Source organism: Rattus norvegicus, chromosome 19 (genome assembly GCF_021556685.1).
Source record: "Rattus norvegicus strain SHRSP/BbbUtx chromosome 19, alternate assembly SHRSP_T2T, whole genome shotgun sequence".
Classification (NCBI taxonomy): domain Eukaryota; kingdom Metazoa; phylum Chordata; class Mammalia; order Rodentia; family Muridae; genus Rattus; species Rattus norvegicus.
In genome coordinates this window covers 45368694-45384462 of record NC_141552.1, presented here as the reverse complement: position 1 = coordinate 45384462, position 15769 = coordinate 45368694, and the positions used below count along the sequence as shown (strand labels likewise).

Below are 15769 nucleotides of genomic sequence, written 5' to 3'. Positions count from 1 at the left end.
ATGAGAACGGGGAATTTCACTCGATTGTTCATGGATAGACTAAAGGTGTAATGTTAAGTAAAATAAGCTAGGACCAGGTAAGCACAGTGTTTTATCATGTTAGAATCTGGAAAATGATGATCTCAGATGAAGGCAAGAACGGAAGATTGGTTACCAGGAAATGGGGAAGAGAACAGGACCAAAGGGAGAGCATACAGAGTTAGAGGATACAGAGGCAGCTGGGAATGAGCAATTTGTAACGTTGGGTTGCACAGTAAGGGCAGCTGACATTTAACCATGGGCTCCAAGTGTTGCAGGTAGAGAGGATTTTGAGTGCTGCCAACACATGCAAATGATGATGGATCCGGATAATGGGATCCAATCATCACACAGTGCACACAGGTGGGTCCTGAGCACCTCACTACCGTGTCAGGGCATACAGGGATCACATGACAACGTAAAAGTCCTTTAAAACTCAGGACTTTTGACTTTATTTTAATAATCAGTTTAGACATCTCCCTACCCTTCGCCTGTGAATGTTTCTACACTTTCCCTTAAGTTCCAGAGCATCTCATAAGCTCATGGGAAGGAAGTCGGCGCAGACAGAGTTCAGTTCTGTCAGTCCAGTCTGGTGTTTCCTTCTCAGCTGACATGATGGGTGAGCCGCAGACACCCATACTGCCGCACTGTGTCTAGGGACAAGTTGCCTGGCCTTCCAACGGCCGAACGGAACATTGTAAGACATTGGTTCTTAGTTTGGCCACAGGTTTTCCACCGAGAATGTGTCTAGGCAAGAATCCATCCAAGAACTCAACCTTTTTTCCTCTGCTCATTTATATCTTATTTTCCGTATTTTATTCTGTCAGTTGCAGAGGTTTAAATCTCTCCACCATTCCCATTTTCCTCAAGAGGATCTTACCTCCATTCTAAACAGAGAACTAAACTGTTGGGGGCTGTGGACTGCAGCTCAGTGGTAGAACACAGGCCTGGTGTATCTGAGGCCCTTGGTTCCATTCCCAGTGAAACCAATGGGTAAGTGAATACATTAGAGTTTAAAAGTGGGGCATGAGAGGAAGGATGAGTGGCCTCTGTCCCTGCTGTCTTTGGAGCTGTGTTTCTGGGACAGCGGGTGGCACTGGATGCATTTGCCACTCCAGGAGGTGGATGAGAACACCCTGCCCCTTGCATGTTGCCTGAACTCAAGGTGATTTACGTGAACATCCTGGGCATCAGTTTTGTCGTCTAACAGTGACTTGTCCTAAGTTCCTAGGGAGATTGCCTTAGTGAGCCTAACAGAGAGTGAACACTAAGTTTTAGACAATGTCATTCTCAGGATAAATATCACTGGGCCTGCAAGATGGCTCATGAGGCAAAGGTGCTTGCTGCCAAGCCTGCCAACCTGAGTTTGATCCTTGCAACCCACATTGTGGAAGGAGACTGACTCTCACAAGTTGTCCTCTGACCTCCACACTTGTAGAAGGACGTGTGCCCATGCACAATAAATGATCAAACGAACCAACATACAAAGAAGTGACTATAAAAAGTGGGGCACACGTACTATCTTTCACGATAGCCCATTTCCCCTATATCAGTGTGGGGATGCTTCTTAACACAGCAGCAGGGTGGCCTTGTTAAAGTCAAGCCTGACCAACCCTTCACCTGCACATACTGTCTCAAACTTTCAAGCTCATTCTGAGAGGAAAGCCACAGGCTTTACGAGGCCTTGCAGATAGATGAATATCCATTTTTCTCCTACGTTATCAAGGTCACTCCCGACTTTTGACTATTATCTATCCATAGGTAATTACTGATCAGGTCCCCTTTAACTCAGAACTGCCCTGATTTAGACAAATACATTATAAGCTCAGCCCCTATTAGGCTGCTGTGATCTGCCTCTCTCCCTTCTCGCCGTCTCTTGTCCCTGTCACCTCAGCACCACCCCAGCCTCCCACTAAGCCATCATGACCCTCCTTGCTTTCCTTTAAGTTTCTAGGCACAATCTTGTCTCGGGGCCTCTGAATTTGCTGTTTCCTGTACCATGAATACTTTTGCCTTACAGTCAGCAAGGCATGCTCTCTCACCCTCCCCCATCTCTCCCTTGTTTGCTTCTTTTCCTTTCTTAGTCTTTTTTTTTTTTAATTTTTTGAGACAGGGTCTTATGTAGTTCAGGCTGGGCTTCAATTCTACATGTAGTTGAGAAAGACCTCAAACCCCAGGGCCTCCTGCCTCTACCTCCCAAGTGCTACGATTATGAGTGTGCGCCTCCATGGTTTCTTATTCTATCTATCTATCTATCTATCTATCTATCTATCTATCTATCTATCTATCTATCCATCCATCCATCCATCTATCTATCCATCTATCTATTTATCTACTATCTATCATCTATTTATCTACCTATCATCTATCCATCTATCTATTATCTATCTACCTACCTATCTATCATCTACCTATCATCTATCTATCTACCTATCTATCATCTACCTATCATCTATCTATCTATCTATCTATCTATCTATCTATCTATCTATCATCTATCTATCTACCTATCTATCATCTATCTATCATCTATCTATCATCATCTATCTAGGCACAATCTTGTCTTGGGGCCTCTGAATTATTTAAAACAAATTTTAAATTTAAATATGTCTCCATCATTATCTTCCCCTATACCAAGTCCTTCCTGATCCCCTCCCTCTCCTTATCCACCCAACTTCTTAAAAAAAAATAAACTCCCTCCCCAAACAACCACCCCAAAACATAATACAACAACAAAACACCAAAACCAAGGAAACAAAACACCCCCAAAGAAAAAAAATGTGGTGTTGGTGACAAATCCATCGAGTATGCTAGACAAGACGTTCCCTAAATTACATCCCTGGTTCCCCAGATAAACTTCCATTCAACTGTGATTTATTAGGTGCCCCATCCTTCACCCACTTTATAATTAATGTTTCCTTCTCTCTCCCCTGTCTCAGTTTACACTTCTCGGCATCTGCCCTATGTTCACATTTACTTATGTCTCCTGCCTTTCTGTTTCCCTCATGTCTAAGCTCCAGGAAAATGAGAGTGGCTATCTGTTTTGTTTGCTGTTATTTCCCCCAATGTCTTTATCGTATAGCAAATGGGAAAAGTGTAAGGAAGAAAGCTGTAATGAAACTCAATCCTCAAAGGTTAATTATTGTCTCATTTGCCTGTGAATGTAAGCTTGAATTAATTGGAGTCCTGTTTAGTTTTCAATGGCCCCTCCTCTACTCACTTTATGTGCAGTGTTTTGCCTGCACACCCAAGGAGGACAGGAGGCCATGGCATCCCCTAGGACTGGAGTTACAGATGGCTCTGAGTTGTCATATGGGTGCTGGAATAAACTTATGTCATCTGCAAGAGCGGCCTTTACTGCCAACCACTGAGCCACGTCTCTACCCCAAGTCCTACCTTTGAGTAAGAGTTACGAAAAGTTTGAGGTTTGTTGCCACTCTCTGTGCTCTCATTCTGAAGTAAGTTGTTTAAGAAATTAGAAAGCTAGAGAACAAGGATTTCAGAGTCTAAATTTGCACAGAAATGTGTGCAATTGATAGTAAGACTTCGTGGGTGCATCTGATTCTGGTTCTTGAAGTCAAAGACCACAGTAGGGGGGAGGCTCAGACTTTTTAAACTCAAATGAGGAGTTTTGATGTTCAAATTTAATTGCAAGGCCGCCAACAATTTACACTGAACGGTGGATTCAGTTTTATTATTGCATTTAGTTTCTACAATTAATTTCTCAGAGGAGAACAGTTTCTCTATAACAACTAGTCCTAGATAAATACAAAACTGTAGATAGAGAAACTTACTCTCATCACTCCCAAGGGATCATGGTAGATCCAGAAAGCAGCCCTAGAACTCCTGGCAGGATGTTAGGTCTTTTTTGATGCGATTTCTTAAAATAGTCCGCATTTAATTGCCGTAGTCTTAACATCAGCTCCAGAGCCCACACATTCCGTTTTCCCAATTATCTTATGGTGCACAGTTCATTCTAAGTGTACCACCATAAGCAGCATGTAAGCTTATACTACAAGCTGCATCAGAGTGAAAAAGCCAGACCATAGGCTTTACTGTGGAGCGCGCGTGCGCGCGCACGCACACACACACACACACACACACACACACACACACACTCCTCCCCCTACATACACACACCACGCACAGAAACCTCTCACACATACCACACAACCACTCTCTATAGATTCCCCCACAAGACACACACATACACATACACACACACACACACACACTCCTCCCCCTACATACACACACCACACACAGAAACCTCTCACACATACCACACAACCACTCTCTATAGATTCCCCCACAAGACACACACACACACACACACACACACACACACACACACACACACACACACTCAGACACACCACAAATGATACATTATGTGAAAAATTATTTTCTAGACTGGTTCCACATGTGTATTTTATGTTCAGTGTGGAATAAAGCAAACTCTGGTAATGAGGTGAACTCTTTGATGGAGGAATTCCCATAAGCCAGGACTCCGGTTCCCTCTCAGCATCTCCCAACAGTAATGGGAACCATCTTCCCCCTCCTTGGCCAGGGGAAGAGTTCTGCAGTTGTGGATGACTTCCATCCCCCGTGGCTGAGGTGGGAGAGCTGTGCTTGGCAAATGGCAAGGGTTAAGCAGAGCAGACCCACGTGAGAATAATTATGTAATGTGACCATGGGAGAAAGCAATGAGGTTCCCAGACACAGGAAATGAACAGTCAGAGGGGAGGTAGCACTGGGCAGGGTTCTGAAGTCTGTCCAGACAGCAACTTCCTCACAACGAGCAGAAATTGGCTAATAAATTATCACTCTGTCATCTCATATGTACATTTATTCTTATAGAAGCCACTTAGATGGAGTTTTGCAATGTGCATGTCTTCACAATGCCAGAAATGTAACTCATTCTCTACTCTCCAAAAAGCAAATGGAATGTTTCGTGAATGTTGATTTTAATATTCTAAATCACTTGCAGGCTTAATATATTTATCTAAGTCACCTCACAAATACGTTTAACTAAATATAAGTTTATATAAGCTTATTGTACAGTAATTTTGGAAAGACCCTTGGACTGATTATATATGTAACCCCAAAGAGAGAGGAAATTATGTAGCATAATTCCTGAGCAATAGGAAAAGAACTCTTCACTTCCAGAGGCAAAGGGATGGGGTCTGTCTTGTCAGAGTGGGCTGTCCTGCTTCTCACAAGGTTTTCTCAGATTTATGAGCCCCAAGATATGGGGTTGATTTGCAGGAGTGCAGAGAAGAGTTAGAAAGTCAAGAAATTTAGTAAGAAAGTCTGTTTTTAGGTCTGGGATAAAAACTGTTTAATTGAATGTATGTATGTATGTATGTATGTATGTATGTATGTATGTATGTATGTATTAATGTATGTATTATTTGCCTGGAGGAACTCACAGGCAAGCACATATCTTGGCAAGCATACTGTGGACATGTGTTAAATGTTCCCACAGGGTTAATGGAGGGTGTGGGAGCATGCAGGGAAGGGGGCAGGAAACCTAGTCTGGGTCATGAAGAGCAGCTGTACAAGGAGATGCTTAAGCTCTGTCCTGAAACACAGTGTGATAAGCCCAGAAGAGGCACGAGGGGACATTATTTGAAATGGATTGACCACCTTGAGATCTTGGGTAGGACAGGTAGTTGAAGTAGATAGAAGCCTGGAGAGGGAGAGAGGGAGAGGGAAAGAGGGAGAGGAGGAGGGACTGGGAGAGGGGGGAGAGGGGGGAGAGGGGAAGAGGGGGAAAGGAGTAGAGGGGGAGAAGCTGGACTGGAGACAGGTATGGCTGGGATATTGTACATCAGCAAGGGACAGAGATCTTGACCAAAGGAAATGGTTTTCCCTGTTACAAATAGAGACAGCTTCTGCAGCTGATTTCACGGTTTATAACATGACCACTGGAATACATGGAAATAACTGCTTCTATTTGCAGGAAGATGAAGTGAAAGGGAAACATGAACACCACATAGGGAATTTAACTTTGAAAATGTGCAGACCACAGGTACCTAGTCTATAAATGAAGAATCCTTTGGTGAAATTATCATCATCATCATCATCATCATCATCATCATCATCATCATCATCATCATTATCACCATCATTATCACCATCTTATCATTACCACCATTTCCACCACCACTATCATCATTACCACCATCACCATCCCCATCATCACCACCACCATCATCACCATCTTTATCATCATCATCACCATCTTCATCATCACCACCATCATCATCATCATTATCACCACCATCTCCACCACCATCACTATTATCTTTTCAAAGTCACCATCATCATCTGAAGGTCTCAGAGAAATCTGTTTAGAAGGTAATTTCAACTGTCAAGGCTCACATCAATTCAGAACAAGCATTAATGAACACCTATGTTTGAGGCAGCTGATGTATATGTTATGACAACTTATTTTGATATCCAAGCTGTCTCGATGATTGACTGTACTGGGAAAGGACATTTGGACCCTGGGTCCCACAGCACAAGATGCCAGGGACTGGGTGAATCTGGAGAGCAGCTGGCTTTGGGTCAGAACCTCTTGTTCTCATCCTCCTCATACCCTCTGCTGGAGATGCCCTGGGCTTCTTATCACAATCCCTCTCGCTATTTCAAACAGAAACTGTGTTTGCTCACGGCTGGCTGATGCTTTCTGTAAGGGGGTGGTTCACTGAGTACCACAGAATCAGTACTCGCCAGAGTTACTGTATTCTGTCCCTGAGATTCTCACACATCTACCTCTGCTCTGGGCTAAATGGGGGATCTTCATCTATCGTACTATCTGAAGAGTACACCCAGTTTCAGCCTGTTGCTACTGGAGGACCCGTCCCACCAAGCTCATCTCTGACTCTTCTCAACCGTAACTCTCATCGATTTCACCCAGGTTCTCTCACACATATGTTTTCTCTCATTTGTGCTTCTGCTTAAAAGGCAAGGCGCAGTGGCTTCTGGGAACATCTGCGTGAACATCTGGGTAAATTATTATCCAGAAACTGCACACTGCCAAGCTTTAGCCCACCCACAAACCTCACTTTTGAGGTTTTTACTTTATTTCAAATAATAACTTATATCCTGACAGGCTATACTACCTGATGTAAATATAATCTCAGATGTAATTAAAGAATAAAAATCATTACATTCCGTGTTTCTAAGATGCAAATGCTTTGTGAACACTCTGAGTGTACTTGGCCAAATTTTATTTCCTGAATTTGGAATATTAGACCATTATTTTTCTGACAAACTGAATCCATGTCCAGGGTCCCCAGTGTGGCTGTGTGCCCGTTCAGGCAGAAGAGCAGCCGAGCTCTCTACCGAGATTTATTAGTCTGCTCTTCAATTATGATATTATCTGATTTTTGAGCAACTAAAAATTAGAGTTGTCCTTTGATGAAGTATGACATAGATGTCCCTCAGCGCTGCCACTTGCAAGGCCCACATGTGTCTGGAAACCCAGAGGGTGCCTGGCGCTCGTCTGCTTTCTGTGTTCCATCTGCTCGCGTTTGTTAGATTTTGTGATTTTTCTCTTGTCACTCATGGGTGAGTGTGTGCAAGCAAGGTCTGGAGCCATTCATTTCTCTCAACGTCTTTAATTTATTTCTTCCTGATGCCACATGTCCACCCCAGACTGAACCCGGCTTTTCATTTAAGATCTTTAAATGTCTTGACAGAAACTATTTGGGGTCAGGTTCACTGATATATATGTATATGTATATATATGTATGTGTGTGCACATATGCGTGCATGTGAAACATATATATTATGATGTATGATATATATGATCTCTCTCTCTCTCTTTCTCTCTGTACATGCATGTTAATAAGCAGGGAATGTATGGTCAGTCAGAGTCCGGGGGGCCTTGACAGCTGAACACGGGGTTCAGTAGCACAAATGTGAATTCACTGTCTTACTGAAGAAGTGATGTAGAGCAAAGCCAAGGCGATATTGTGGGAGGAACTCTGGAAAGAGTGAGAACGGTTAGGAAGCTTTAAGCTCCAGCGTGCAGCGGCCTCTTTCATGTCCACAGACCATGCGAAGCCACCAGGGCCACACATGGCCAGCATGGAGGGAAGCAGCTCGGCTATGTGGCGCTTGGTGGGACACTCCTGTACAATCCCGAAGGGAGACCGAGAGGCACCATGGCAACAGACAGCAACCACGTAGCCTCTCTTTCTTCCTTACATTGCTCCAGCTGACTCAGCTGAGGCTGACTTAACTCACAGGACGTCATTACACAGCCTCCAGACTACCCACTTGTGTGTATCTGGACTCTGCCCAAAACACCTTAGGGCCGGGTACATAACCGACTCGGTTGACAGTAACTGAGGGAGGATGGACTTAAGATACTGTGTTCAGACAGTACTTGTAGATAGAGAGCCTAGTTCACGGATGAATTCCTCACAGAAAACCTATGATCTCCTTTCGACTAAGACTCGACTGAAGGGGACCAACCTATTTACAACCCATTTATTCTCAGTACCAAGTAAGACCAAACAGTAGTCAAGTGCTACTAAGGGCAGTGTTTGCAGGTATATTTTGACAGAAACAAAGTATTTTTTAAAGATGTATTTGTGAATTTTTACATATATGTGTCTGTGCGCCGGAGTGAATTTAGGCACACCATGTGTATGCAGGAACCAGCAGAGGTCAGAAGCAGGGGCTGGACCCCTGGATGGAACTGCAGGCTGTGAACTGCTACGTCAGTGCTGCAGACCAAACGCAGGTCCTCTTAAGTGCTATAACCACTGAGCCATCTTTCCAGCCCAAGAACTAGACAGCCTTCATTCAAGCGATAGCCTTCAACTAAGGATTGGTGCCTCAAAGCAGGCTGTGATCTTAGCTATATCAGATTTCTGCAGAAGAAACTTTCTGGTGCACCACAAGCGGGATGTTGGATTGAAAGTCATAAGAACAAAACATAACATATTTATCAAAGAAGATTTACACAAGGTTCTTTCTTCCTGGAAGGCAGTTACTGTGGCCTCCCACTCTTGTGTGTGGGTTCTGTGAGGCAGCTGGGCCTTGACTGGATGGTAGGGCAGGTGCAGGAGACTTTGAGGGACATGGGTTTGCAGCACGTGTTTCCTGGAGGAAGACACGTTGATTACCCCATATGTGCATGGTCCCTACCTTAAATAGATATAGTGAAACTGATGTTCTAAGAGTATTTGGCTCACTTTTAAGTGATGGAAAGCATTTAAAGAATCCTACAACTTAAATAAATCTATTAAATAAATAGATTTTAATTAAATAAATGAAACGTGGTCGTTGGGTCAAAAATATATCTGATGTAACTGCTAAACAGAATAGTGTATGTGTGTGCATATATGTGTTTGAGTGTGACTGTGTGTGTGTGAGTGTGTGTGTGAGTGTGTGTGTGTGTGTGTGTGTGTGTGTGATATGCATATATGAGTGTACGTAGGTGAGCTTGCCCATAACAGGTACGAGGGAAGATCAAAGGTTGTTATGTCGTCTTCCTCAGTTGAATATCTAATTCTTTTTCTTTTACTGAACTTCACAGGTTTTTGGGGGGTTGACTGACTGACCACTGAGTGCCCAGGATCCACCCATCTCTACCTCACAGAGATTATAGACATATACTGCCATGCCTGGCTTCTTGCTCATGTGCTGGGATGTGAACACAGGTCCGGGCACTTTGTCTACAGAGCCATATCCCCAGCCCTGAAAAACTCATCTATTTAAAGAGACTGGCAGGTCTGTCAGGGATTCTTCTCTCAATATCATTCTTCGATAGTGAGTGATGAAGAGTTCAGGGATCCAACCTCAGTGATATCCGTACGCTGCTTTCTTGGCTACGTAAACACGATTGAGTGAGACAGACAGTGTTGACCTAGTGAACTAGATGTGGCTACAGGCATCCAGCTCTGATATGGGAGAAAACTGAATGCCTTGGGATCTTGAGGCAGCATGGGGAAGGGCAGCAGGGGCCTGGCCTCACAATGTCTGGCAGGATTTCTCCTGACTAGCCTGGTAGAGGAGCAGCCAGAGGTCATGTATTCTGACCTAAGGCAGAATGTGCCTGTGTGGCAGGCAAACAGGGAGATGACTCTTCTTTGCTGTGGCGTCGGAGCTCAGAAAGATGCTGCTTCCTCTCCTCTAAAGAGGACTGAGACAATTACTTAATACTTAAATAGTTTAAAAGGTTTGATTTCTAAAACTCATATTGGTCCAGTGGCTCACATGACATTTAAAACCAGGAAGTGAACTACTATAGTGATATGATATAAAAGTACCATGATTGAATGTCCACGTTACTTTGGATTATAACAAGTTAAATCACTCATGAGAGTCTCCAAAGTGAAGTACTACGGACTTGGGTCACCATGTATGGAAGTCTGTCCGACATCCTATGTGTTCAATCTGTTTGAAAGCACCCTAAATTATATTTGGATTTCCTCAATACTCAGAAGGCTCTCAGCTAACGTGACTCAACCATGGAGTAGAAATAAAACTTACAGTGATGATCAGCAGGAGTGACTCAAAGATAACCAGCCCCCTCATCTCTCCCACACCATCCCCCTCACTCCCATCCCTACTCCCACCCCACCCCATTCCACCTCACTCCCACCCCACCCCATTCCACTTCACTCCCACCCCATCTCCATCCCCCTCACTCCCATCCCTACCCCCAGCCCCCTTGTTCCCACCCCCACCCCATCTCCCCTCACTCCCACCCCCACCCCATCCCACCTCACTCCCACCCCACCCCATTCCACTTCACTCCCACCCCATCCCCCTCACTCCCATCCCTATCCCCTGCCCCCTTGTTCCCACCCCCACCCCATCCCCCCTCACTCCCACCCCATCCACCTCACTCCCCCCATCCCATCCCCTTGTTCCCAGCCCACCTCACCCCCTCACTCCCACTCCCACCCCATCCTCCTCGACCCTCACCCCTCTCTCTCCCCAGCAGCTGTACCTATTGGTTTGACAAGAAACTGCGTGGCACAGCCTGAATGTACAGAGGATGCTTCAGTTGAACAGAGGCAGGGAGTTTGTTCAGAGATGGTCAGTGATTCTCTTGAACAAAGATGAGTCAGTTAACCAGTGCCTAAGCGAGGATAATCAAGAATTAATAATAATAACCAATTGAAACTAAAGAGTCATATTTTGACCAAAAGCCATAAAAACCACTTATGATAACTCATAAATGGAAAATTAAGGACTTTTTAAGAGAAAAAAGTGAAATTTAAAGAGTATGCTAAACATTTTAAATTAATTAAGCATTTCCAATTCTGCTTCATAGTTTGGTTCCAAAATTCTGTTTTTATGTTCTAACTGAAATCCTGTGCATTCATACTTATTCTAAGGAAAGACATACTGTGTTGTCTCTTGATAACTCATTGTCTACTTTCTCTAGCTTTCCAAAGGGTGTATGGTATGATTTCAAAAGATTTTTTAACATTCAAAAAATTATCAGCCATGTGTGGTGGTGCATGCCTTTAATCCCATCACTCAGGAGGCAGAGGCAAGATGATTTCTGTGAGTTCAAAGCCAGCCCTGTCTACATAGGGAGCTCCAGGAGAACCAGAACTACATAGAGAGACAAAAAACAAAACAACAAAACTCATTACTCTCATCTTAGTGCTAGAACGTTGGTGCCTATGACAGCTTCATGTGATTTCACTATGATTTAAGTATATCTGCTAGAAACGGGGGAGGCTACTCCAGGCTACTCTGTGTCTCATAATTTAATTGGCAAAAAGTTGTTTAAAATAGTATTTCAGAATGGTGTTAGTGACAACAGAGGTTCTCAACCTTCCTAACACTGCGACCCTTTAATTCTTACGTTGTGCTGACTCTAACCATAACATTATTTTGTTGCTACTTCATATATATACATATATATATATGTATGTATACATATATATGGCTTTGCTACTCCAATGAATTGTAACAGAAGCATCTGATATGCAGGATATGATGTGAGACCCCAAGACCCGTAGATTGGGAACTACTGACCTAGAAAATTTGTTCCTGTGGCAAAGGAGGAGGAAAAGAAAGAGGGAGAGGAAGAGAAAGAAAAGGATGGGGAGGAGGAAGGGGAGGAGCCTGACTTCAGGCTAGAGGAGGTAGGGGGAAGAAAAGGAAGGGGAGAAAGAAGAGAAAAAGGAGGGAGAGGGAACGGGGGAGGAGAAAGGGGGGAGAGGAGAAAAGAGGAGGAGGAGGAGGAGGAAGAGCAGGAGGGAGGAGGAGGAAGAGGGGAGTGTGGAGGAGAGAAACCTGAAAAACGCAATTTCAGGTTTAGGATGAAGACATTTCTTAAAATGTGGCACACACACGTGCCAATTTTGTTTGACTTTTACTGTACTTAAATTTTTTTGTACAGGGATTTTCCCCTTCACAACGACTACAGCAAATATGGAATATTTTGTTCCCATTGGATTTGGTTTATTTTGTTTAAAAGAGTCTCTAAGGCAATCCCAGCATTTCAACACTTGTCTTTTCCCATGAAAACACCAACTTTTCTTCATTGTCTTTAGGGCCCTATGGCTTAGCTCAGGGCTGGGCCCACATTACAGCTTGAAGAGGGAAGGGGTTATCAGACCTATTTTGAATGGTTTTGGTTAGTGTTTCAATCCTGGCCTGCTGTAGATGGATTTTGTTATCTCCAAGTCACCCACACTGAGGGAAGCCAGCAAGTCCTTGTGCTTCAATCATTCACCCAGAGACTCAGACTGAAACAGCAGCTTTCAGTTCTGCTGTGGAGATCTACTTTGAACAGCACCTCACGGGAAGGTAACTGAAATTGTGTGCATATTACCTTACATTCTTTGAGAGCTTTGTACATCTCATCCTAAGCATCTCAACAATTTTCAGTCATGCGTTGCCCCAAGCCTTCCCACAGAGCCTGCAAGCTGAGCGCTGGCCTGGGAACCTACTTTTCAGGCCATCCCGAAATACTGGGATCATCCTTGAAATACTGTTCCATTAACAGCCAAATTGGAAAATAGTCTAATACACAACAGTAAAACTCTTAAACCGTCTGAGCTGAAAGACAGCAGAAGTAAACCTCCCAGTCAGAGCACAGTGGAGCGCCAGACAAGCCCTCAGGAGTTTCCTACCTTAAACACATTGATGGGGAGATCAATGACCACGTAGATAAGGTCTCCAAGGGCCAGGCTGGCTATGAGCGCATTGGGGCCGTTCCTCATACACTTGTTTTGGTAAATGATTCTTAGGAGAGTGGCGTTCCCCACCATTCCCACGATGAAAATGGTACAGGATATCACAGTGTTGATATATTTGAAAGCCGTCGTGATTTTTGTCTGCTGTGGACAATAGCCATGCATTGAGCCATTGCTAGGCAGGGCCAAATTAGGGGGTTGAAGGGTGGTGCCCAGAAAGTTGAACTCTGTCCCTGGAAAAGGGGTGAAGTCCTCCACGTGGCTGCTTAGATTAGCACTGTATCTCTCAGCATTGTCAGCGATTGCGCCTCCCACCAGGGCCAGCCAAAAGGACGCCAGAAAGCAAAGGACACCCATCTTAATGTGGATCTGAAGAAACGTCCTGTTATGTTGGTCTCACACCTTTCCTTCCCCTGGAAGAAAAAAAGTAGGAAAATTATTATTATTTTTTGCTACAAAATCTAGCTGTCCCAAAAGATTGTAGTTAATGAATGTTTACTGATTTAATGAAAATATAGGCCAATCAGATCAAAATAGAAAAGGCCAAAAATCTATTGTAGCAAGAAATCTCCCAACCCTGGCTGTTTCCACAGCTGTATCTGTATAGACCATAATTGAATAAAGATATTTCAGCTTTCTTTAAAAATAGCAACCTTTTTTCCCTCTTTATTCACGCTAATGAGAGCCCAAATCTTTCAGGCACGAGACAGAAAACTTTGTGGTAAAAGAAGAAACATTGCTTCAGACTGAGGCACAAAAATACAAGAATCTAATTCTAAAAATTCAGCATCCCCCAGTGGATGCTGGGTTCCACATGGCAGGAACGGGACAGCCATGCTGTCTAAAGCATTAAAGGGTTCATTTAAAGCCATATGTCCGCTTAGTACCATAACTACATCTAACATTCCAAGTTCTAACTAGATGTGAAATAACCGAAAGCCTGCAGGAGTGGCACTTGCTTTGCTAGGCGTACTCACACTTGCTCCATCCCCAGAACCACAGAGAAAAGAAAAGATCACTGATCACTGTTGAAGAGAAGAGATTTAGTTTGAAACCCTTGATGACTAATCTGCACAATCCACATATTTTAAAGCCCCCACTTCTATCCATCAGAAACCACCATGATACTTGTCAATGGTGTCCTGTGCATGACAGGTTTTCCCAGGCTGTCACACTTTTTGGTTTGCCAAAGGCTATCTGACTTCTTAGTATCTTGCAAGCATCCTATCTAGCTAGGATAGGACAGGCACTGGGCCAAAATACACCATGTCCTACTGCTGACTAGTGTAATGATACCAACAAGCCATCCACAGGTCCTTCAGGAGGACGGGAAGCTGAGAGGAAGGCCCAGTAGCTCATGAAGGTCAAAGGTGGAGACGAATCCACAACTCTGAGGCAGCTTGATCTGACTCCAGACCTGAGCTTTAACCACTAAACTGTCCTGCCTCTCTCATTTCTGTGCTTTATTTGCACCAACAACACGCTGAAGATGTCTCCAGAATTTAGAGGAGGCAGGAGATTGGGAGGGGCGTTCAGGTACTATCAAAGACTACTTGGCATTCACAGGTTTTATCACTTTTGAAGGGCCAGTGGTCCCTGGTGCACAGCAAATCTAGATTTCTCCTCTTATACTTAGGTAACTTCATTCATGGACAGTGGTCTGTGTGTCTATGGCATATATATATATATATATACCTAATCCTACATTTTAAGACTCATGTTTTTGAGTCTGTTCAAGGCTGACCACATTTAGGAATTGTGAGAGTTGTCACGGGACATTTTTAAGTTTAGGCTTAGTCAATAGGTGGACCAAATAAGACATGGCAACATGCTATAGGAAGTATCAGGGAACACTAGCTGGAGGTCCCTCATGCTTTTGCCTTCCCGAAACAGCCATAGCCTTTTACACATTGCCTCTCACAGGCACCAACTGGTTCTTGACTTCAGCATCACCATTTATACAGACAGAATCAACGTCTACAGCACTAGAGAAGGAGTCTTGAATAAGTGAAGTGACTGTGGTTACACAGCCCAAAGGTGGCTGGACCATCACCCTATCTTCTAGATGGGTCGTAAGCATTCGTTTGCTGCCGTGATTTCAAAGTGATGGGCCTACCATTCACCCTTAATTGTTAGTAGTTATGGATTTCCTCTCCCATCTCTTACAGTCTAGAGCAGCTGGCTGAATCATTAGTAGGCCTGCAAAATAACATCATTTCCTTTCCCTGATGGAGACCAGAATGCCAAGCACAAAGCTCATTACAATCTGCCTCTTCGGATAGTGACAGGAGGCACAATTCTTTTAATTTCCTGATTGCTTTGTGATTAACGGTTCCCAGTTCCCCAGTGGGAATAGAATATTTAGTAATAGTTTTCTTTAAAATGAGAGACAGAGGCCTTTTCCATAAACAAAATAGCTTTATGACCTCTATTAGAATCATCCAGGAGGGGACTTCATGAACCACTTGGCTGTCACAGCCACTGTACGACTCGTGTAGAGCTCAGTGGTCCTCACATGAGTTTGCTGTTTTCCTGGATCAGCTGATTGCTACAGGCACTGAGAA

The 15769-nt window shown here is 43.9% G+C and overlaps 1 protein-coding gene across 5 annotated transcripts in view; it reads right to left on the bottom strand.

Moving 5' to 3' along the window:
• The window catches only part of Ednra (endothelin receptor type A), a 108119-nt gene that overhangs the window by 90573 nt on the left and 1777 nt on the right, over positions 1–15769 (bottom strand). For all 5 annotated transcript variants that reach the window (XR_015643282.1, XR_015643281.1, XM_087593855.1 and 2 more), the window contains 1 exon segment: positions 13143–13618. Coding sequence is in view for 3 of the 5 variants with exons in the window: in XM_087593855.1 (XP_087449981.1) it covers positions 13143–13562 (420 nt within the window). In the remaining 2 variants the exon portion in view is untranslated.